Source organism: Lactuca saligna, chromosome 5 (assembly GCF_052625555.1).
Source record: "Lactuca saligna cultivar CGN05327 chromosome 5, ASM5262555v1, whole genome shotgun sequence".
Lineage (NCBI taxonomy): Eukaryota > Viridiplantae > Streptophyta > Magnoliopsida > Asterales > Asteraceae > Lactuca > Lactuca saligna.
In genome coordinates this window covers 192304223-192328765 of record NC_136421.1, presented here as the reverse complement: position 1 = coordinate 192328765, position 24543 = coordinate 192304223, and the positions used below count along the sequence as shown (strand labels likewise).

Sequence of the window (24543 nt, the reverse complement as noted above, 5' to 3'; positions counted from 1 at the left end):
ACTCTCCAATGTCAAAATTCATAAATTTTCCTCTTTTGGTTGCTTTAAAAACAATGATTTTAACTAAATTCCTATGTAATTTTATTAATTTATCAATTGAAAAATCATTAAAAAATAATGTTGATAGACCCTGAGATCATGATATTTGATTCTATTCCATCTGATGGTTCAGATCTGTGCATTCTGACATACAATAGTTAGTAAAACCAAAATAATATATATATATATATATATATATATATATATATATATATATATATATATATATACACACACCCTTAAGGGTATATAAGTTTAGGTACTCAAACCCACCATAATTAGTCGTTTTGTTTGATATATTCGTTATAATGTTATTAAACTTCAACCCCTAACTTGATTTACTTTGAAGATTTTCGAAATTTCACTACTATCTTCCTCTTATATCACATCTTTTTGCCGAACACCTATTAGGGTATATATATTATAAATAAAAATAAAAATTATGTAAGAGGAAGATAAATGTAAAATTTATAAAAATATTAGAAGTAAATCAAGTTAGAAGTTGAATTATAAGAATATTGGACAATTACAATATATATATATATATATATATATATATATATATATATAGACACACACACACACACACACACACAATACAAAACAATGTGTTATGATGAGTTTGGACACCTAAGTTTATATAATTTCAAGTGTGTATTCACTTTTCGCATATATATATATATATATATATATATATATATATATATATATATATATATATATATATATATATATATATATGGGTAAAGTGAATATACCTAACAACCTTATATAAGCTTAGGTACCTAACCACATTATACTACATTGTTTTGCATTATATATAAAATGGCGTATTTAAGATGCATGAAGGTAGGTCCTCCTAGGACCTACCTACGATTTGAATTTCATTCATAATATATATACTATAAAAATTAGGAATCATCTTAAAAAAAATAAAGGACCTACTTTGAGTTTGTTTTTTAAAAAATATTTTAAAAACCATTTTAAAAGGAGAAAAAAATAAGTTACATGGAGCATTTGTGCTCTTAAATATATAGGATTAATTATAAGATATAATTTTTATCAAACAATAATGTATCAATGCACTAATAATCAACTTGTTTTCATTACATCGTTCGGTTTTTTCAATTATATTTTAATTGGTTTTTTAAAATTTTAATTCGCGGTGTTGTTTTTTTTATCGACTCCACTTAATTTGGAAACCACGTGATATTTTGTTCTAGATTCGCCATTATATATATATATATATATATATATATATATATATATATATATATATATATATATATATATATATATATATATATATATATATATATATATATATATATATATATATATGGACAATTATGGAAATTGATTTTAAAAGTTAAATAATTTTTTCTTAAACGATATATGAAGTATATTTAGATTTGAAGCATTTTATTTAAATTAAAAGCTAAAACCTCGTATCGTATCATTAAACGAAACTTTTTTTTTTCAAAAATAAAAAGCTAAAAGTTCTGAAACATCCATTAAACCCTCCCTAGCTTTAATAACTCGTCATAAGGTAGAAAGTCAATCGAAATTATCACTTCATTTAGCAAGTTTGACATTCTTATAAGCTAACACTAACATTACTTTTGGTTTGGAACATTGTTAGTCGATATACTTGAATCAATAATAAAATATCCTAATGCCAATTAATAATATAAAAGTTTAAAAAGTTAAATCACAATATCTATCAACATTATTTTTTTTAATGATTTTTCAATGGATAAATTAATAAAATTACATCGGAATTTAGTTAAAATCATTGTTTTTAAAGGAATTAATTTTAGTCAATTAACCTATATTAAAAAAAGAAATTTTCGGATTTTTAGGGATAATTAATTCCTTTATTTTCAAAAATCTGAATATTTTAAATTAATTCAGATTTAAAAATCCGATTTTATTCTGTAAGAATGACAGAATACCAACCATAAACTAGTAAATATATTTTCGATTTTATTTTTACTGAATAAATTTCCAATGCAGTTATATTTGATAATTGACCTGATTTAAGAATAAGATATTATTCATATGCATCCAACTTGGGTCTATGATTTTATTTTTATTATACATCCGAAATTAAATACAAATTCATACATATTCTTACAGACTAATATCATTGTACATTTTAATATAGTTATACATATTCTAACAAAATATCATAAAAAATGAATAATTTTTTTAAAAAATAGCATTCTTGCATATACAATTATTGAACAAGTAAACTTGATCCTCTTCAATGGTCCATATAATCAACTCGATTACAAATATTTCTCTTGTATGATCAATATTGAATTCCTTCTCCATGCAATTCTGAAAGAATAAGATACATTACTCGTTAGTATTATCATTAAACAAATAACTTGTTGTTAACAAACATTCTCAAAGACATTCTAACATAATGCATTTATATAAATAAATTCTAACATAATACATTACAAAATGCATTCCGATGGAATACATTATACTAAAATACACTATGATTCTCCATGTTTGTTTCCTTTTCCACATCAATGACAGGCTCTTGAAGACCTAAATCCACAAAGAAAACGATAATTAACTTTCAAGTATTAAAAAAAATGTAGTGCATTCTAAGAGAAGAAAAACTATAAATTCTAATAAAATGTAGTAGACGTTAAAGAGTTGTAATTTATTCTAATGGAATATAATTCTCAAATCACTTGATAAAAAAACAAAAGTGTATGAAGAAGTGTATTTACTCTTATCACTACATGTGGCCTTCAATCAACTATGCCAATTCAAAAAGGCCTCAATGTTTCTAAGTCAAAAGCTCTATTGTTCATTACAATCAAATTAAATTATAAATTGATAAAAAATACCTCGTAATTTAGAACCATGTGAAATTTTAGTTAAATAAATTCCTATCTACAACCATTAAAATGTACCTTTGATAAAAATTATATTCTATGAGAATGTCATGATATCAAATTCTAGGTATTTACATTCTATGAGAATTCTGCCATGAAAATAAGTTCTAGTCATTCTTGAATGTTGAACAATCATATCGTGCATTAGAAAATAAGAATTAACAATTTGTGCTGAAAATTTGGCCATAACAACCCATGTTCAAGGGACTATAAATCAGTCAGTATGAAAGAGATATGACGTTTCAAAGATAGAATTTTTTTTTTTGAACAGGGTAAAAGTGTTCAAAATACATGTTTTAAAAATAGGGAAATCTTCAGAAAAGTTTCAATATTTACGGAAAAGTTACACTTTAGTCCAAAGATTTTTTTTGAAAGAAAAAGTCCTGAAAAATGGTGAAACTTTGCAGTTTGACCCTTTTGTGACCGGTTGAAACCGATACCAAATTAATTTGAGACTATTTCGTAAACTAACCCAAAATAGTGGGACTTTTCTGTAAAAAAAAATATTAGGACTTTTCTGTAAACAAAAATATTATGACTTTTCTACAAACAAAACCCTTATTATTATTATTATTATTATTATTATTATTATTATTATTATTATTATTATTATTATTATTATTATTATTATTATTATTAAAAATATAAATAAGAATACTATTTTTCGAAGTTTTTATTATTAATATTGTTACTAATACATATAAATGTATTTAAATAGAAAAATAATAATAATAATGACATTGTTTAAGGGTGGACGTGGAGGAGATGCTGATGCTTTTAGCATTGAAATCATGAATGTTTGGTTGTATATTTTTACTTTGTATATGGTCATTTCAGATTTGTTATTATTTCTTTCAATTCAGAATAATGATACTTAACAATGTAAAAGAAGTTGCATATTTGTAAAATTGTTTATAAATAGTTTAAGGTAGAATGATTTCTCACTTTGTATATAAAAATGTTTAAGGTAGAAGGATTACTTTTCAAATTCAACAGATCAACTACAAACATCTACATAGGTAGCTCATATCAATATTCAAAAGTATTAACTACAGTATATTGTTTAATAAAAAGTAATATGACATGTTTTTTGGATTAATACTTTTGAATTTTGATTAATAGTTGTGAATTATTCCTATTACTTTTTGTTAAACAATATATTATAATTAATATTTTTGAATTTTGATATTAGTTACCTATGTAGATATTTGTAGTGGATTTATTGGATTTGGAAAGTAATTCTTCTACCTTAAACAATTTTATATACAAAGTGAGAAACCCTTCTACCTTAAACTGTTTATAAACAAAATTAGAAATATACAACTTCTTTTAAATTGTTAAGTATTAATATTCTGAAATAAAAACAATAATAACAAATATGAAATGATCATATACAAAATAAAAATATACAAACAAACATTTATGATTTCAATGCAAAAGCATTACCATCTCCTCCACCTCCATCCTTAAACAATGTCACTATTGTTTTTTTATTATTTAAAGGCATTTATATGTATTAGTAACAATATTAATAATAACAAGTTAAAAAATAGTATTCTTATTTATAATAATAATAATAATAATAATAATAATAATAATAAAGGTTTTGTTTGTAGAAAAGTTCTAATATTTTTGTTTACAAAAAAATCCTAATATTTTTTGTTTATTGAAAAGTCCTAATATTTTGGGTTAGTTTACGAAATAGTCTCAAATTAATTTGATACCAGTTCAACCGGTCAAAAAGGATCAAACTGCAAATTTTTTTCCGGTTTTTAGGACTTTTTTGTTCAAAAAAAAATAAAAAAATCTTAGGACTAAAATATAACTTTCCGTAAATATTGTGACTTTTCTGAATATTTCCCTTAAAAATAATATATAAGAAAAAAAATCATAATGCCATTCTCTGTACCATTGAATAAGTATTTCAAATCAGTTAATTTATGAAATAGACATAAAAAACTCCTATTTTTCAAGGAATTTAAACTTACTCGCAAAAGCCTCCTCAAGTTCGTGTAGCATCAATCAAGTTTTCATAAAAGTATATAAAAACATTCTAGTTAGTTTACATAAATAGACACAAATTAACTTAAAATTTTCAACTAACTTGATTTAAGAGGAGATACAATTCTTGATTAAAGAAAAGAGAAGTAATGTGATTTTTGGAAAAGCAATAGATAATCTAGATGCTTATCATTGCATTGACATAAATTAACATCGAACACATAAAGAAAAGAAAGTAACATGAACACTAAATTAAACATCATACATTGTGAGTATCTATGAATTAGCCAATTTTTATTTATCAGGAAAGATAATTAAACAACAACAAATTTGAGACTTGATGTGCATTATAATGCTTACCAAGAGAGATGAATTAAAATTCATGTATTAAACAATTAGTTTTTTTTACCAGGGGTAGTTAACTTAAAAACATACTAACCTTAACATATAGATTAAGAACCATGGATTCCATTACAGAAAATAGGAAGGAGAAAGGAGGAAGACGATGGTGAAGGCATCGAGGTTGAAGGAATGAGAACGTCATTGTGGATAAGGGAGAATCGCTGCAAATTTGGATATTTTTTTGTCGCCAACCACTGTTAAAACCCCATTGTTCTTCGATTCATAAATCTGGTGGTTTGACGGTGGTGTGGGTGGTGTTATTTCTCTAGCTGTGTCGAAATAAGGAGAAGAGAAGGGTTTTCGGGCCTGTGAAGAGAGAACAAGAAGATGATGGTTTCTACATGATGGATTTTAGAGAAAGAGGGAGAATCGGTGGTGGTGTTATAGTTTTGAGAAAATGATAACCTAAATTAATGGGATATTAATTGATTTTGTTTTCTTTTACCATAATTAACTATAGTGTATATTACTCTTATACCCTTCTATTATTTATTACTGATTTAACTATTTCCTCAATTCTCAATGGTGCATACATGCACACAATAGTTGCTAGAAACATTTGAACCTAGATCTATCTTTCTTTCTCTCTCTCTCTCTCTCTCTCTATATATATATATATATATATATATATATATATATATATATATATATATATTATTTGTATTCATGCAGGAAAAAAACGTATTCATACATGATAAAGTTTAACTAAACATACAAATACTTTTTTAGGAATATAAATAATTTTTTCAATGTATAAATACATATTTATACTTATATAGTTCTAAAATGGTAAAAAGAACTATTTTCACTTTTATACTTCTAAAAACGTTATAATACATATTCATGTTTCTATAGAAATATAAATATTATTATAATTCTAAACGATATATATATATATATATATATATATATATATATATATATATATATATATATATATATATATATATATATATATATATATATATATATGGATTTATGCTTCTAAATATGTATTTTTGTACATATTTATTCTTGTTAAAAATGTAAATATATAATATAAATACATTTTTTTATATTTTAAAAGTATAAATACACTTTTGGAGGCAAAAGAAGTATAATTATGTTTTTTTTTTTCAAAATATAACTAGATTTTGAAAGTATAAATATGTATTTTTATTTTTTATAGAAATATAAATATGTATTTTTATAATTTTAGAAGTACAGAAGTATATAAGTATACATATGTATTTTTATATTTTTAAAAGTATAACTATACTTTTCTTTTTTCATATAAAGACATTTTTGACTTATATACTTCTATCTACGTGAAACTACGTATATTTACTTCTAAAAAATATATTAATATTTCTAAAAATATCATGCTTTTGATTGATATATTTCTTGCCATGTAAAACAATGTATCTATACTTCTAAAAAATATATTAATATTTCAAAAAACGTCTTTATATTTATAAAAAAAACATAAAATATGTATTTATACTGCTAAAAATGTATTTATACGATGTTTACTTATATTTTTCTTGTGTATAAATACGTTTTTCTGTATTAATACGTATGATATTGTAACATCAATAAAATTCGAGCCAATTTAAAACTTTTTAAATTATTTAAAACCATCCAGTTATTAAAATTTGTTTTCAAAATAGTCTAAACATCAGAGTTCACAGAATCATAATCATCAATCGAGGAAGTGTACGGTTACGCCTTCGCCTTCCTGCGACAATTCGCTGAACATGATACAACAAATTGAAACTGTAAGCCCGAAAGCTTAGTGAGCTACCCCAAAATACCAACATCATACCAATATAACCATAACATATAACAAATACAAAACATCATGCATATCGAGGCTTCAACCTGATTGGACCGCCTCGCAGGGCCTACAACCTATCCGGACCGCTTCGAGCCTTTGGCATGACAGGACCACCTCGCAGGGCCTACAGCCTATCCGGACCGCTCACCGGGTATGTTGGCCTACAACACAAGCATGACCGCCTGAAACCAACCCCCAATCAAACAAACATGTGCACATAAATATCATACGCTAGCTCATATCTTATAACACTCAAACCGATCTAACAGATCACAAGTCATAGAGATATCTGATATGTGCATATTTAGTTTATATTAAGTATAGATTTTTATTCATTTATTAGCTAAATTATGACATTTCATGGACAAAAGGTACTTAAAAGTGTTTGAATTGTATTTTCAGTCCAAAAATGAAGCTCGGAAGCAAAAGGAAGCAGGAGAAGTGGTTAGGAGCTCGGGAATTGAATAATGAAGAAAAACACCAAAAACAACACATACTCGATGAGTAGGGTCATCTACTCGGCTAGTCCAAGTAAAGATTCGAGAAGATAACGACTCGGAAACCCAGATACTTATCGCATACGGGGATTGTGAGATGGACTCGACGAGTCGTCACCTGACTCGACGAGTCGTTGCGTGAATATAAAGATAACTTCTCAGATCGATGAAAAAAGACTTCTGGGACGATTCTGGAGAGTTTATTTATGATTCAGAGGCCAGAGAAACCCTAGAAGACGAAGATAGAAGCTACAATTCAATCCTGAAGGAGATTTGAGGCAAATTTCATCATTCTACTTAATCTTTTGTTTTCCATTATGGCTAGACAATTAGAATTCGTTTTTATGCTGTTATTTACTTCAATCATGAGCTAAAACTCTTAAACTTCTGTTTAGGGACAGAAAATTGAGACTATGGTTTGATTATTGGTAGGATTAATTCAATGTTGGTGATTTTTGTTATTTTAGCTTGCTATAGAACCTTGTGTGTGAATGATAATTAATTTTCTGTTAATAGGAAGGTAATTAAATAGCATGAACATCGTTTGATTATCAACCTCATATGCCATGTGACCACTTTGTTATATATCTAGGATTAATGAACATGAAACTAGAATTAATAAGAAAATTAAGTAAATCCATGTGCAAGCTTGTGTGATGACCATCAACAGGAAGTTAATTAAAAGCCAAATTAGTTAACTCTTGTAAGTCTAAAGTAATCCAAATAATTAACCTAGTGAATTGAATTAAATTAGACAACTGATCACTATTTGAGTTAGTTTATTCACTAAGGATTAGTGTAGTGAATGTGAACCTAGTCACTTGAATAGGTAACCAACAAAAGAGTTAATCCATTGCACTATTACCTTGAAATCAACCATAGGATCAATTGAGTTGAACTAAACAGAAGTTCCTTCTTATTATTGAATCTAGTTGTTGGGTTTTGGTCCTAAGAACATCCTATGAGCTCATACAAACCCTAAAGCTTGGATCTAAGTTTCTCTATTGTACATGCAAGTTATCCAAGACTATAAACCCTAATTCTAGCATTCAAAATAATCATATTAACATGAGAATAAGTTAATAATGTTACCTTGATTGTTATGTAGCAATAACAATCCCAAATCTCTTTGAATTGACTTTGGAAGGCTTAGAGTCACAAATGTCACTCCTCTAATGGTTCACAAACACCATAAGCAAGAGGATGAAGAGGAGAGAGGTTGGAGGCTGCCCAAAAACATGTGAAACCCTAGAAAGATCATTAGCCATGTTTTTGGGTCATAAGGGTCTTATATATAGTTGGGCTATTAGGGTTATCTAACAAGGAAACCCTAATTTGGATGCTTAAGCCCTAAGCAACCCATAGAGCCCTTTCTTTAAGCCTTGGACGATTTCATATGGGCTTCCCCATAGAATTCATCCACCTTATCATATAAGGCAATCCATGGCCCAAATTATAATTATCTTATAAATACAATTCCAATCCCTTAAGTTTAACTAATCTCTTTTAGTCACAAAACTAATTACTAATTAATTATTGACTAATATTAATTAAACAATATGATTTCTCCTTTAATATATTATTCTCATAATATATTAATAAATCATATTTAATCCTTTCTCTCCATAATTCATCCTATCAAGTTGCTTTGGTGAAGGCAACCCAAAAGGACCATGCACCATCGGGTCAAGTACATATCAAAATAGTTATGGACTTAGACACTAATCCAACCGTCTCCCACTTGGATAAGTCTAATAACTATTATGCATATGACTTCAGATCTTGATCTGCAATCGTAGCTTTCCAAAGCCGCTGTCAACTCTGATCCTATCAGATACGTGTGTCCTTAGATAAGGGATCATATATTCCTCCATTCTAGATATCTTATGAGATATGATTTCAAATCATTGTCTTTGTACTATTTCTCGATTCCCGATTTATGACGACTGACTAATTGAACAAATCAAATTAGCCCTATCCGGACCGAGCATTTACGATTGTCATCACTAAATCATCGAGGGGCCTAAAGATATCGCTTTTATCCTTCTTTGGATAAAAGGAACGGATAAACTTTGATACAATGCTTGCTTGCACTCACTCACCGAATCAGACACAACAATATGTTTTATAACACCAAGTTACTAGTGCGTTTTCATATTATCAATGTGCAACCGATTATCAAGATACAACTCACACATCTCGGTTTCAAGAATATAAGATGTTATCGTCTCACCAATCACTCGTGACACAATTCATGGAGTGATCCAAGTGAGCGTGGGTTTAATCCAATGCTCAAATTCATATTCATAAGCACTCATGAACGTTGCAACAAACATTTGCTTATGTCTAATACTCTTTCAGACAATCCACACACCAATTCACGACAGTCTTCATTCATACCTACTTCCAACATATGAACGAATGTGGCCCGTTCGAATAATTTGATTGTTCTTAACCAATTAAACTATTCAGGAAGTCAAAACATGCAAAGTGAAACACAAGAATAATACTAATCCCATATGGCCTCAAAACTTTGAGTATAAATAAAACTCCTTTTATTTATCACCATATCGATTACTCATTATTTGTCGTTTCGGGTAATCAACTTCTTACTTGAATTATAACATTTGTCCCATGCTCTTAGCATGCACACAATGTTTACCTACGGTTCTTACTTTTATGAAATAGATCAAATTGAACACATTTTCAATCATTCTCATTTCACAGCTCCAAATCCTTTTCCATAAGTGAAAGAATATCAAATTCTTGCTACTTATAGTATATGCTAGATTCTAACATTCTATGCAACAATCCTTTCTTAATATCATTGCACCAAAGTCACAAAGACTATTGCCAATGAAATTACAAAATCCTCTATCGGATTCCTTAGATATGATGTCTCTCACTCAAAGTACATTCTTTGAACATCCTTTTGCATAAAAGTTTCTAATCTAGACATAGATTCAATATTTAATTCCCAATATGGACACGCTTCTATATTTTCCATATGATAACTCATTCTTAATAGAATATTATCTATTCATAATGATGTCAATATGGTCCATCCAATGTCATGCTTCCAACTACTCATAAGCAACCAATCCTCGTCGAACTTTGGATTGTCCTTTGATAGTTGTTTAATTATTTTAGTCAAAACCGATTCTAGTCCCTTTTCCCTCTAAATGCGCTAGATATTTGGAAAATTTTAGAATGGTCAAATATTAAAGCATTTTCAATCAATCCTATACCCAAAGCGTATTGGACACGATGCATAATGTTTTATTTGCTATGTTCTCAAAATTCGAATTGTGAAGAGGAATGTCGTAATCATCATCGAAATTTTAAGAACACACTATGTACCTTTGACTAAATTTATCAACATTTTTCAACCTAATCCTTTAGATTTGAAATGAAGCATAATATTCTCTCCCTTAATTATAGCAAAACAACTATTCCATCCTTACAACTTTGCAAAGAATGACTCTTGTTTTCTATAATTAATATTGCCAACTTGCAATACTTTCCTTAATAATCATACAATCATAACATTTATGCTCCCACTATCATGATGATTATTATAAAACATAACACTTATGCTCCCACTAGCTTTGACATGTATTCATAAACATCTTAACTTTAAGAAAAACAATACCTATTGAATTTCTTAAGTCCATGTTTCTAATACTTAATGCTTTGATAATCTTTTGTCAAGGCTTCTCGAACTTATACACCTTTGCCTTAGATAGTTCATATGTGTGTCTAAACAATTAAGACTAATTGCCAAACCTCACAATTCAAATCATGGAAAGGGATACCGTAACCATAATCGAATTTGAGAATGCAATTTTACAATCACTATCCTTTTAAAATCTTTCTTAGTGAAAGCATTTCCTCACAATCATTTTCATGAAGGAGGAAATCTTATGACACTTAGATTTAAACGGTGTATGTGTTTCTATCCATGTGAATTTGTTAAAACCAAGGTTTACGACAAATTCAAACTCATATAGACCGGCGTTTCTTAATCTTGCTTTATTGCCTTATGGTAGCACAGCTGCCCACCATGTCTTCCAAGTAGTTAAGCAGCTCACCTTTTCCTATCAATGTACCTTTCATTGATTAAGGTGCCTTGCCTTTTATGCGTTCAAAATGAAAACTCATAGTACTCATATGCATAATTAATTCAATTGGAACAACACATAAACAAAATAATGTCAACACGATAGGTTGTAAACCTCAACTTGTGTGCTAGTGATGATAGATAAGGTTTATTTGATTTGTTCTTGAAACTTTTCAAGACTATTAAGACTCCCACTGACTCCTTGACATATAAGATTCTATTGTCAATAAACATTTCTTGACACACAAATATTCAAGAGTTAGTGTAGTTTTTATCAAAACACTTCATAAATTTGTCCTAGTTGGTCTTTGTCTTATCCAAGACATCACAACTTTCCACATTTGATGAATGTTATAAACCTTCTTAATACTTGTCACTTGACGTCACAATCTTAACTTTAAGACTTGTTATTGGAACGAAGTACGATTGACCTTTTGATTTAACCATTTCTTCAACTCTTGATTCCTCTTCTTAGACATACAATTGTGCTAAGACTCAGTAAGAGGATCAATTAAGATATGGTTCTTAATCATTAAGACCTATCATAAAGCATAAAAGGTACTCTCCCTTCTACTTAGAATGGAGAAACTTTTATCTTTCTGCCTACTTGATTCTTCTTATTCGTTTTGCTATTGAGTTAAACTTTTTTTTTTCAATCAATTCATAATTACACTTATGGTGGACTTAATCAACACTCAACTTTGTGTACTCGATCTCCTAGTCCTTCACTTGAAACTTTGTCAATGAATTATTCTAATTTCCAAATATGAAATTTCTCATTCATCATGCAACCAAGTTGCGTGATTCCAAATTTCTGTCCAATTGAAACTTTGGCGATGAGAAACTCTCCCTATTTGGAAAATTCTCGAATTTTTCCATAAACACCATCAATAAGAATCATATCCATTTGTTGTAGAAATATTCAAACATCAATTTTCATAACGATTTCATTGCAAGGAAGTAAACAAATAAATAAGTCAAACCAAAATTTATTTTATTTATAAAAGCAGCGGAAAACATTTGTCCTTACAATGCAAAATCCATTGAAAACTATGTATTTCAAAAAGAAAATTTCTAACAACTCTATCATAACTATCTAAGCTCAAAATCTAATCTTCAAGTCCATGCGATCAAGATCCATTTCTTGTGATTAGATTCATCTTGCTCTTTCACCAAGCTCCCTTTCTTTTCACCGATCCCGCAAAAACATTAAAATGCAATCTTATCACATCATGTATTTTGAATCAATGAATAGGAACTTAACGAAGTTGGATAGTGGATTTTACCTGAAGCGCAGTCATACTCTTTGAATCTCCCATCTTTGGAATTTTCAGGCTCTTGAGGTAGACTTCTATCCAATGCCCTTTCTCTTGGCAGCAAACGCGGGCCGCTTCTCTTAGAACGTCCTCGGAAGCATGGTCGGTTGACTCTTCCAACAAATACGCTCCATTGCTTCGCCAAATCATTTCTGATTCAGCAGCAATGAGCATGTAAGTTAGGTCATTGAGGTTGTCATCATGATCCATCATATAATACTTTCTTTTGAACTCATTATATGATTCAGGAAGTGACTGCAAAACCCAATTTACAGCCAACTCATTCGGGAATCACACACCAAACATTATCAACCTATCAATGTGTGATTTCATTCCTAGAACGTGGGCACACACGGGCTTACCATCTTCATGTTTCATTTCCAATAGGGCTTTAGTGATATTGAACCTTTCAATTCTTCGATCTTGTGGGTTAGGGAGAACAATTGGAGGAGGAGGAGTAAGTGAAGCATGATTTCTTGTTCCTCGATCGAATCGTGGAATATCATCTTCATGTGGAATGCTTGTTCCACGGGATTTGAGAAAACCATAGTTGTCGAACTTTGACATCTACAAAACGGGAGAAACAAATTCAAGTTAGTTGATTGATTGCTTGAGTCCTTAGTAAATCACCCAAATGAGATACTAAGGCTAGGACCCAACACAATATTTGAAGGTAAGTGAATGACGATTCACTAATTTCCACCATGAAAAACTAAAAGAAATTTAAGTTTTAAATCTATGAAAACTCCTAGAACCTTTGAGATTCATTGAACATTTCAATGGCATGTTTAAATCTCGATATGCCCTTCTTGTTTGTGACTGGGATGCCGATGATCACAAAGTGGGTGTAAATAACCATGCAAACTTACATGGTGCCCTCACATGTTACAGTCACCTATTCGATGTGCCGGTAAACCACACACGCTCCACCGAACTATGACAAACATTGAGTCACCATTTGCTACCTTTGCTTAGAACCATTTAGTGTGCCGGTAAACCATACACGCTCCACTAACATCTTCGCAAGGGCACAAAGTGTAATTTCATGGAATTGCATCAATTCACTTTTGCCGAAGTAACTAAGACTGGGAATTTGAAAAACATTTAGTTACTTTGTATTTCATTATACTTATAATGGAAGGTTTCGTCCTATCCTACCCGTTCGGCTAACAACCCTCCACTAGTCAATAGTGCGGTGGGTAAGAGTGGATACCCATTCAATCGCCATATTATAGGCAATTTCCTTAAACACCCCTTATAGACCAGCTTCATGAATGAGGCCTAGTAACGGTAAGACTGACTTTTACTCATACATATATATAATGTGAGACTTTTAATGTTATATATAGTATAGGGTGAATTTTACACTTTTAAAATACTATGTGGTTAACTTCAACAATTACACTTTTAATTCAATTAAATGGTTAACCTAATCTTTTATGGATTTATTAAATCTCTTTTAATTATACATCTTAATTAATTAATAAAACCATAAGGGAGTGATTTGAACTTTTCAAAACATTACTAGAGTTTTAGAATTTAACATTCCTAATTAAAATTTTAATCAACTTTTAAATTCAAAAACTTGAGGGCAAGTTTTGAAACATTTCAAAACATTAGGGTTTAGAATTTAAATATACATCACAATTAAACTATTAATCAAAATTTAAATTCCAAAACTTGAGGGCAAGTTTTGAAACCTTTTTTCAAAACATTAGGGTTTCAACTATTTAAATTTCAAAACAACAAAACTTTTGGGTTCAAATTTAAACTATAAAACCAAAAGGGCAAAATATGAAACTTTTCATAAGAAAAAGAATCAAAGAACAAATAATTCAAATTAACATTTAATCACATAATTATCCATATTTGATTTATTTAATGATTTCTTGCAAAACAATTTATCAATTTACTCAAAATAATTAATCAATTATCACATAAGGAAACAATTATCTTATTAATTGATAAATATCTTCAATTAGATCAAAATTATAGTCAAATATATCATATAATCGGATTAATATTGTTCTAACATGATAAGGTAACTATCCATAAGCAAAAACAACAAGAAAACCCGAGATACCCTCCATCTGACGAGTTGACTCGTCGAGTCAAGCCTGGACTCGTCGAGTCAGCATGGACTCGGCAAATTCAACTTTGGACTCGGCGAGTCCAGCCTCGAGAAACCCAAAAAACGAATTTTTCAGTTATACAATGCATCAATACAATTGAAACCAAGCTAGGCTCTGATACCACTGATGGGTTTTGGTCCTAATTCTAGCATTCAAAATAATCATATTAACATGAGAATAAGTTTATAATGTTACCTTGATTGTTATGTAGCAATAACAATCCCAAATCTCCTTGAATTGACTTTGGAAGGCTTAGAGTCACAAGTGTCACTCCTCTAATGGTTCACAAACACCATAAGCAAGAGGATGAAGAGGAGAGAGGTTGGAAGCTGCCCAAAAACGTGTGAAACCCTAGAAAGATCATTAGCCACGTTTTTGGGTCATAAGGGTCTTATATATAGTTGGGCTATTAGGGTTATCTAACAAGGAAACCCTAATTTGGATGCTTAAGCCCTAAGCAACCCATAGAGCCCTTTCTTTAAGCCTTGGACGATTTCATATGGGCTTCCCCATAGAATTCATCCACCTTATCATATAAGGCAATCCATGGCCCAAATTATAATTATCTTATAAATACAATTCCAATCCCTTAAGTTTAACTAATCTCTTTTAGTCACAAAACTAATTACTAATTAATTATTGACTAATATTAATTAAACAATATGATTTCTCCTTTAATATATTATTCTCATAATATATTAATAAATCATATTTAATCCTTTCTCTCCATAATTCATCCTATCAAGTTGCTTTGGTGAAGGCAACCCAAAAGGACCATGCACCATCGGGTCAAGTACATACCAAAATAGTTATGGACTTAGACACTAATCCAACACTAGTTTATTCTTTGTTTTTCTAGTTTTTAGATTAAGTATTAGTTATTAAGTTTCTAGTCTTGTAAAACTAGAGAAAACCCTCTACTTATTAATTAATTTAGATAGAATTAGTTTTTAGTTTTAATTTGCCGTTTCCTGTGTTCGATGCCCTATTTATTTGACTATACCACAATTGATAGGTCCACTGCCTTTGTATGTTTATTTTACAACTAAAAGTAGGTTTAAAACTAAGTGAGTTTTCACACATCAAGTTTTTGGCGCCGTTTCCGGGGAACGGTTCTAAAATTAACATTAAATTCTAATTCAATTGATCCTTTGTGTGAGATTTATCTTACACAAAGTTAATTACAAGGTAATTTAGTAGGTAGTATAATTTTTTTTAAAAGTAACTAGAATTTTTTTTTGATTTTACCTTGGACTCGCCGAGTGCACTCGTGCAGACTCGGCGAGTACATCGCTGTTTGCAGTTTTAATTTTTTATTTTACTTTTGTTCTTTTTACGCGTTTTGCTTTGTTTGGTTACAGCTGTTTCATGACCCGAGGATCTGATACACCTCTGGTCCATCCTCTTGAAGATCCGGAATCCGCACTAAGAAGGAGCAATGGAAAAACCGTTGGAGAATTCGCTTCTTCAAGGAACTCACCACTCAAAAACCTCAAGTCCGTTTTCAACAAGAAGAGGAGCAACAAATCAGGAGCATCCAGTGCCTCTTTGACAATCGAAGATCCAATTCAAGAAGACACCGAGTACGAGACCGAGGAAGAGGAAGAACCCACATACGAGCACAAATCCGAGTTTGAAGACGATTTAGCTACCACTATGGCTAATATCAATGATGTCCCCATGGGGAAATGGAAGAAGAGGATGCGCGATGACACCAGCCTGGGACTTGTGCAGCCCGCAATTCCCGCAACCGCTACTTTCAAGCTAAAGGGCCATATTCTCGCTCAACTCAAGGAGATTCCTTTTTACGGGAAAGACCACGAACATGCCTACAAGCACTTGGATGAAGTAAATGATGTGGCTGACTACTTTAATGTACCAAATGTGCCTCATGAGACCCAGCTACTTCGCATGCTCCCAGTCATGTTCAAAGGTGCTGCGAAGGATTGGCTCAAGTCACTTCCTCCCGAATCGGTCACCACATGGGCCAAGATGAAAGAAGAATTCATAGACCATTTTTGCCCGCCTTCCAAGATAGCTAAGTTGAAGAAAGCCATCGCCAACTTCAAGCAACAACCTGGAGAATCTCTTTATGAGGCTTGGGAAAGGTACAAAAATTTGCTTAGAAATTGCCCACACCATGACCTTAATAGCCAACAAGAGGTCTCCATTTTCTATGATGGAGTCAATGTCACCACAAGGAAATTGCTTGATTCACAAGGCCCACTCACCAGAAAGCCACCTCCGGTAATCATGGAGTTAATTGAGGAATTCTCTAAGCATTCTAGAGAATACCACAATCCGAGAAATGAAGTAAGTCGGGGAGCAGTGAACTCGGTGAATGATAGCATGGCGGCGGTAATAGCTAAGCTCAATAGTCTAGATAGAAGGATGACAAAAATGGATCAAACAATCCATGCTATTCGAGTTGGATGCAAGAATTGTAGAGGGCCCCACCTCACCAAAGATTGTGACTTGGACGAAAATGGAAACAAGACGGCTCAAATGTTTTACTCAAGTGGCGATAGATACGACGAGAATTGGCGGAAACCGAAGAAGGAATGGCTCCCATACGAAGAATATAAGAAGGCTAAGGAGGAGAAATACAAGCAGAATGAGAGGGGATTCTATCAAAAGGAAGAACCGGTATTGGAAAAGAAAGCCGATTTAGAAGAAATGCTCACTAGATTCATACCCGCGTCCGAAAAGAGACACAATGATCACGATGTTGCAATGCACGAGACCAGAAATATGTTAAGGAATCAACATGCATCCATTCTCAACATTGAGAAACAGCTGGGACAATTTGCACATCAAGTGAACGAAAGAAGACCGGGTCAACTTCCAAGTAACATCGAAAATAATCCAAGAATGGAGAATGTGAGTGCAGTGACCTCCAGCAATGCAGAAATATTACACATGCACAGAGGATCTCCAATAGGAGGACAAAAAAGGCAGAAGATTCGGCTCCAGCAAAACCCGACCAGACTCGCCGAGTCCCTCAAATGGACTCGACGAGTCCATGCGTGAATAACAAAACTGCCATCCCCCTAAAGCCATATAATACCCCTCTGCCATTCCCAATCAAAGCCATGACTGTGGAAAAAGTTGAAGCTTATAGAGATTTTATGGTACATGTTAGAGCCCTCCAAGTCAATGTGCCATTTGTAGAAACGATGCTCACAACACCCAAGTACTTCAACTTACTAAAAGGTCTCTTTGCTGCTAGGAAAGACTTGGCTAAAGTCGCGGAAATAATGTTGAGTGAGTTACCCAAAAAGAAGGGAGATCTGGGGAGTATCATAATTCCGTGCCAATTTGGAAATGCACTTGTCACTAAAGCGTTGACCGATTCGGGTGCAAGCATCAACCTGATGCCTCTCTCTTTCTTCAAGAAGCTGAGTTTACCGGAGCCAAAGCCGGTAAACATGAAGATCCATTTGGCTGACAAGACGACAATTCGTCCAAGAGGAGTTTGCGAGGATCTTCTCATTAAATTTGACAAGTTCATCTTTCCAGTAGACTTTGTGGTGCTAGATATGGAAGAAGACCCCGAAGTTCCAATTATTTTGGGGAGGTTATTTTTAAACACCGCATGTGCTTTAATTGAAGTATGTGAGTCTACACTAACATTAAGGGTAGGAGACGAGTCAGTGGTATTTAGAGCTTTACCAGAAGTCAAGAAAGAAGAGAAAGGGAATGAAGAGATCTCATTTATCGGTTTAGATGATGAGATACTACAAAAAAGAACTTGAACTTTTGCAAGAAAAAGATCCAAGCAAGTTTTTGCTACCTTCTGGAGAGGATGGAGATGTTAACAAGGACTTGGAAGAGATAGAAAAGCCACTGGAAAGAGCCGACTCGGAAAATACAGAAGAAATGGTGAAATACGATCCGACTCACCGAGTCACTTTACTGGATTCGACGAGTCCAGCCGAAATTACCAACAACTTGGACGACTTAGATCTGCTTGTTGCTAATTCTCTGCATATTTTGGGCATGGATATTTTTCATGATTCTTTAGAAGAACAAACAACAGAAGGAGAAATGGATACGAAAGTCCAACACGTCCACATAGCATGTCTTGATGCAATTCCGCTTGAAGATGGGTTAAACACAGAAAAAGAAGAGAAGGCAATGGATAGGAGAGTGGAGGCTGATCAACCATTCATTACCAAACCTAGAGCACGAACTTTCACAAAATATGAAGTACTTAAGTTTGATGAAAAGGAGGTGCAAGAGAAGGAGAAAAAGAATGGGGTGAAGAAGAAAAAGAGAAGAAGAGAAGCCCAAGCAGTTGAGGATGGTGCTGTAAAAAAGAAGAAAGAGGAATTAAAACAGGCTTACAAAAAGAAGATTCACGCTTACAAGACAAAGTACAAACCACAAAAGATTAGGCGTGCATTTCCGATGCTGGAAGATGACGAGACATAGACGGGAAGGAGTCCAGCTAACGACTCCTTAAAAAAGAAGCGTTTGGCGGGAGGCAACCCGTTATTTAGAGTTTGCTTTCTTTTTACCTTTTTAGTTTTGTTTGAATTTTTTTTCGTTTTTAGAATTTTAATCTTCCAATTCGTCGGACATGTTTGCTTGAGAGTGCGTATGGACTAAGTGTGGGGTGAAAAAAAAATTCTTTTCTAAATAAATGGCAAAATTTTATAATTGTTGGCAAGAGACTCGTCGAGTCTGACCATGACTCGACGAGTCCCTACAGATTTCAGAAGAAGGATAAAAATTGCGACCAAACTCGCCGAGTCCGAGACTGACTCGACGAGTCGGTGTTATTTATAGAAATTTTTTTTTACAACCGGTAATTAGGGTTTTAAACCTGATGAAATCAGTTTTGTTTCACATCTCACTCGTTGTGCGCCTCCTTCCCAACTCTTTCTCTCAAGCATTCATCATCTTCTTCAATTGTTCTTCAAGTTTTCAATTTCTGTCATGAAAGGTAACTAATTTCTTCCTATTTTCTGTTATAAGCATGGTTTTTAGATGATCTAGGGTAGTAATTTCATATCAAACCCGATTTTGAAGAATAGTAAATTTCTAGGGTTTTGATTTTTCAAAAATTATGTTGTTTTAGATGATTATTCTTGCCCTAATACCTTATAGAAACATCCCTGGACAAACCCCTTGAGTTAATTTTGAGATTAAGAGGTTGAATGTTGACAGACTCGTCGACTAACTCGCACAGTCATTGCGACTCGCCGAGTCGTTCATGGACTCGACGAGTCGAGACGAGGACACAGGTGTGACTTATTTTAATGATTTTCTGTGTTTTTTCTGGGTTTTGTGTCTTTGTTTTGCAGGAAAATGTTTCGCAGGGGACAAAGTTCCAGTGGACGCCAAGAAGATTTTCCTTGGTTAAATTTCCCTCAAATCGAATCCGCTTCTACCATGACGAGATGGAAGAAGAAACTGGCTGACGTCAGGAAGAAAGAAATTTATGTGCCCAACATAATTGATTGGGGTTGGTTGCAAAGTGTGCGTTATGAAGAGGAGTTGGCTCCTTATCTTTTAAAGGAGTTTACTTACGAGGGGGAGATGATGGTTTGCGATGGGTGGAGCCGGGTCTTCCGTATTCAAGAGCCGGTGTACCGGGAGCTTTGCTTGGAATTTTTCTCCACGATATCTTTTAGTGGGGGAAATGTCTGCTATCACCCGACGAGTGTCAGTTTTTGTCTTGGGGGCGAGTTTCATCGTTGCTCCGTGGTTGATCTCGCTTGTCGGATGGTTATTTATGACCGGTCATTAGTCTCGACCGCTATTTTCCGTGCATTTATGGAATGCTCTCACAAGGTGTTCCCTGATGGAGTGACGAGCACGGGCTGGTGGAATACGATTGCCAACAAAGTGTACATTCCGAAGTCAGCACAGGAGGGAAGCATTCGGTCGCCTACACACCGCCTTATTCATCGCCTTATTTCCACCACCATTAACCAAAGAAAAGATAATGACAAGGTTTCTAACCTTGATGTCTTTTACTTATGGAGCATTATCACACCCGACACTTTCTGCAATATTCCTTGGTGTTTGGCTTCATATTTGGCTGAGGGTGCGGTTAAAGACTGCAAGACATCGAAGATTAATGGTGGTATGTTTGTCACACGGCTCGCTAATTCGTTTGGGTTGATGACCCGTGGCACGTGGAATTTCATGACTATGATTCCTACCCCTGCATTCAATCCCATTCTTTTTAGGAGGTCTAGGATCATTGAGGACTATGGTGGTGGTCATTACGCTATCCTGCATGATGATCCTGCTGTTGGTCCCGAGGTGTAGGGAAGGAGGGTCCGATCGAGGCAAGAGCGAGATGTAGAGGAGGAACCGCCGGTGATTCCGGTAGACAATGATGAAGTACCAATGGATTGGTACAATGTTGAGATGAGGCGGTTGCAAGATCAAATCGCGCGGGGTATCAACTTTAGCAATCAATCCCACATCCAATTATTTGACCACTTCAACATTCCGCATATCGATGGTGGTAACTTTCCGTATATTCCATCGTGGGATGACGTGATCAATGCGAGAAGGAGTGGCGCGAGTGGAAGTGGAGCGGCGCCGGATCATGACGAGGATGAGGAGGATTAGTTTATTTGTGTTTTTATTAAACAATTTTTATTTTTTGTTTTTGTTCTTATTTGGTGTGTTTGGAATTTGTTAAGACTTTTACTGTTTTGCTTGATGTTTGTTTGCCTTGATGATTTTCAGAATTGGATTAGGAGTGCTTGCATAGAAGGGTTTAAAGTTGTAGAGAAAAGAGAGTTATATTGAGTGAAAGAGAGTCGAGAAAGGGAAGCGTTAGAGTCTAAGTGTCGAGTCCGGTCCCTAGGGACATGAGCAATTGAGTCTAGAAGTGAGAAGGAATTCGGAAGATTTATTAGAGGCTGGAACAATTGCAGAATACATTTTTTTTCGTCCAGTGGCCTACTCGTAGAGTGCGTTAAAATGACTCGACGAGTCGCCTTGTATTCTCACAAATTCTGAGATGTTTGTGCTTATACTCGATGAGTCGCATATATGACTCGGCGAGTCATTCATTTTTATACCAAAAGGACAGCTGATTTGATGCTGCTGAGTGTACCACTTGACCAATTATTCCTTCATATCGATTCTTGAAGATCTTACACTGTTTTCCCTGCATATTTGGAGCTGCCACATGAGATTTTGATGCCCAAGTCATGGATGAGCTGTTTCCATGGCTAAAGTCAAGTGAAGTTGGAGCTGGAAAGAAGAGTATCAACCTATCGACTGCTATCCCAGGGGAGTTTGTTCTAATTCTCTCTGTATTTGCATTTTTATTTTTACATAGTATGCAATGAGGGCATTGCATAAAATCAGTGTGGGGTAGGGGGTTGGTCACATATTAGAAAATTTAGAATCTTAATTTAGGCTAATTTTTAAAAAGAATTGTTGCATACCAAAAATATTACTTAGGGACTTAATTTAGAAAATTTTGGTAAAAGCAAATTAGGATTCCATGTTAGAATTGTGTTGATAACTGCATGAAACCCCAAATGTTTAGTTGAGCCTATACACGTTCTAGTGCATTTGTGGCTTCCTTATTCCAGTGAAATCATGGGATAAAAACACGACCCCGCTCAGCCTGAGGGATGCAATATGTTTAGCAGCCTAAACCCGAAATATATCCAGGAAAATTATTATCGTTAGCCAATAAAGGTTGAGGTTGAGTGCCCCTACTTAAGCATGTAGGATTTTGAGTGAAAAAAGTGAGGAATACATGTTAAAAAAAGAGAGCCTTACAAGAAAAAGTTTGAAGAATTTTTGGAGCATCAAATTTAAAGTATGAAATTAGAAGATCGAAAAATTCCAAGAAATTCAAAAAGTTGAAGATACAAAAAATCAAACAATAAAAGTGGTGAATTCAAAGAGATCAAAGATCAAATTATCAAGGAAGTGAATAATTCAAAAGAGCTCCATAGTGGTATCATAAATTGTAATTGTCTAGATTATGTATGCTTGGGTTGCTTAACTAAAAATACCTTGACGATAAGAGGTTTTCTGCGGATGGATTCGGACGGTTGCATAAAATGAGCATAGTTCGGGGTGAGTGGGAGAATGTTTATGAGGATTGTGAGTATTTGGAGTATGGGGGGTTATTAGGAAAAAGTTAGACACAAATGTATGCGTTGCGGTCTTGGCATAATGGCTGGGTTAGATTGGAGTTGTCATATATGATTCTAATGTGTTAAAATTCAGTTTTGCTTGGGGGCAAGCAAAAGTCAAGTGTGGGGTATTTTGATATGTGCATATTTAGTTTATATTAAGTATAGATTTTTATTCATTTATTAGCTAAATTATGGCATTTCATGGACAACAGGTACTTAAAAGTGTTTGAATTGTATTTTCAGTCCAAAAATGAAGCTCGGAAGCAAAAGGAAGCAGGAGAAGCGGTTAGGAGCTCGGGAATTGAATAAAGAAGAAAAACACCAAAAACAACACCTACTCGGCGAGCCCAAGTAAAGATTCGAGAAGATAACGATTCGGAAACCCAAATACTTATCGCATACGAGGATTGTGAGATGGACTCGACGAGTCGTTGCGTGAATATAAAGATAACTTCTCAAATCGATGAAAAAAGTCTTCTGGGATGATTCTGGAGAGTTTATCTGCGATTCAGAGGCCAGAGAAACCCTGGAAGACGAAGATAGAAGCTACAGATCAATACCGAAGGAGATTTGAGGCAAATTTCATCATTGTACTTAATCTTTTGTTTTCCATTATGGCTAGACAATTAGAATTCATTTTTATGTTGTTATTTACTTCAATCATGAGCTAAAACTCTTAAACTTATGTTTGGGGATAGAAAATAGAGACTATGGTTGATTATTGGTAGGATTAATTCAATGTTGGTGATTTTTGTTATTTTAGCTTGCTAAAGAACCTTGTGTGTGAATGATAATTAATTTTCTGTTAATAGGAAGGTAATTAAATAGCATGAACATCGTTTGATTATCAACCTCATATGCCATGTGACCACTTTGTTATATGTTTAGGATTAATGAACATGAAACTAGAATTAATAAGAAAATTTAGTAAGTCCATGTGCAAGCTTGTGTGATGACCATTAACAATAAGTTAATTAAAAGCCAAATTAGTTAACTATTGTAAGTCTAAAGTAATCCGAATAATTAACCTAGTGAATTGAATTAAATTAGACAACTGATCAATGTTTGAGTTAGTTTATTCACTAAGGATTGGTGTAGTGAATGCGAACCTAGTCACTTGAATCGGTAACCAACAAAAGAGTTAATCCATTGCACTATTACCTTGAAATCAAC

General features: G+C 32.9%; 1 protein-coding gene and 1 non-coding gene across 2 annotated transcripts; one reads left to right on the top strand and one right to left on the bottom strand.

The window, feature by feature from the left end:
* Positions 1-17281: 17281 nt before the first annotated feature.
* Positions 17282-17388, bottom strand: LOC144999211 (small nucleolar RNA R71). Its single transcript, XR_013660731.1, has one exon. It is a non-coding gene; the product is annotated as a small nucleolar RNA R71 (small nucleolar RNA).
* A 945-nt stretch (positions 17389-18333) lies between these two features.
* On the top strand, positions 18334-18996 carry LOC145046086 (uncharacterized). Its single transcript, XM_078994377.1, has one exon. It carries the CDS (start codon positions 18334-18336, stop codon positions 18994-18996), a length of 663 nt encoding a protein of 220 aa, XP_078850503.1.
* Positions 18997-24543: the final 5547 nt, after the last annotated feature.

What these genes read in the sequence shown, in the direction of transcription:
- LOC145046086 (XM_078994377.1), top strand. Translation starts at nt 18,334, where the DNA reads ATGACTGTGGAAAAAGTTGAAGCTTATAGAGATTTTATGGTACATGTT.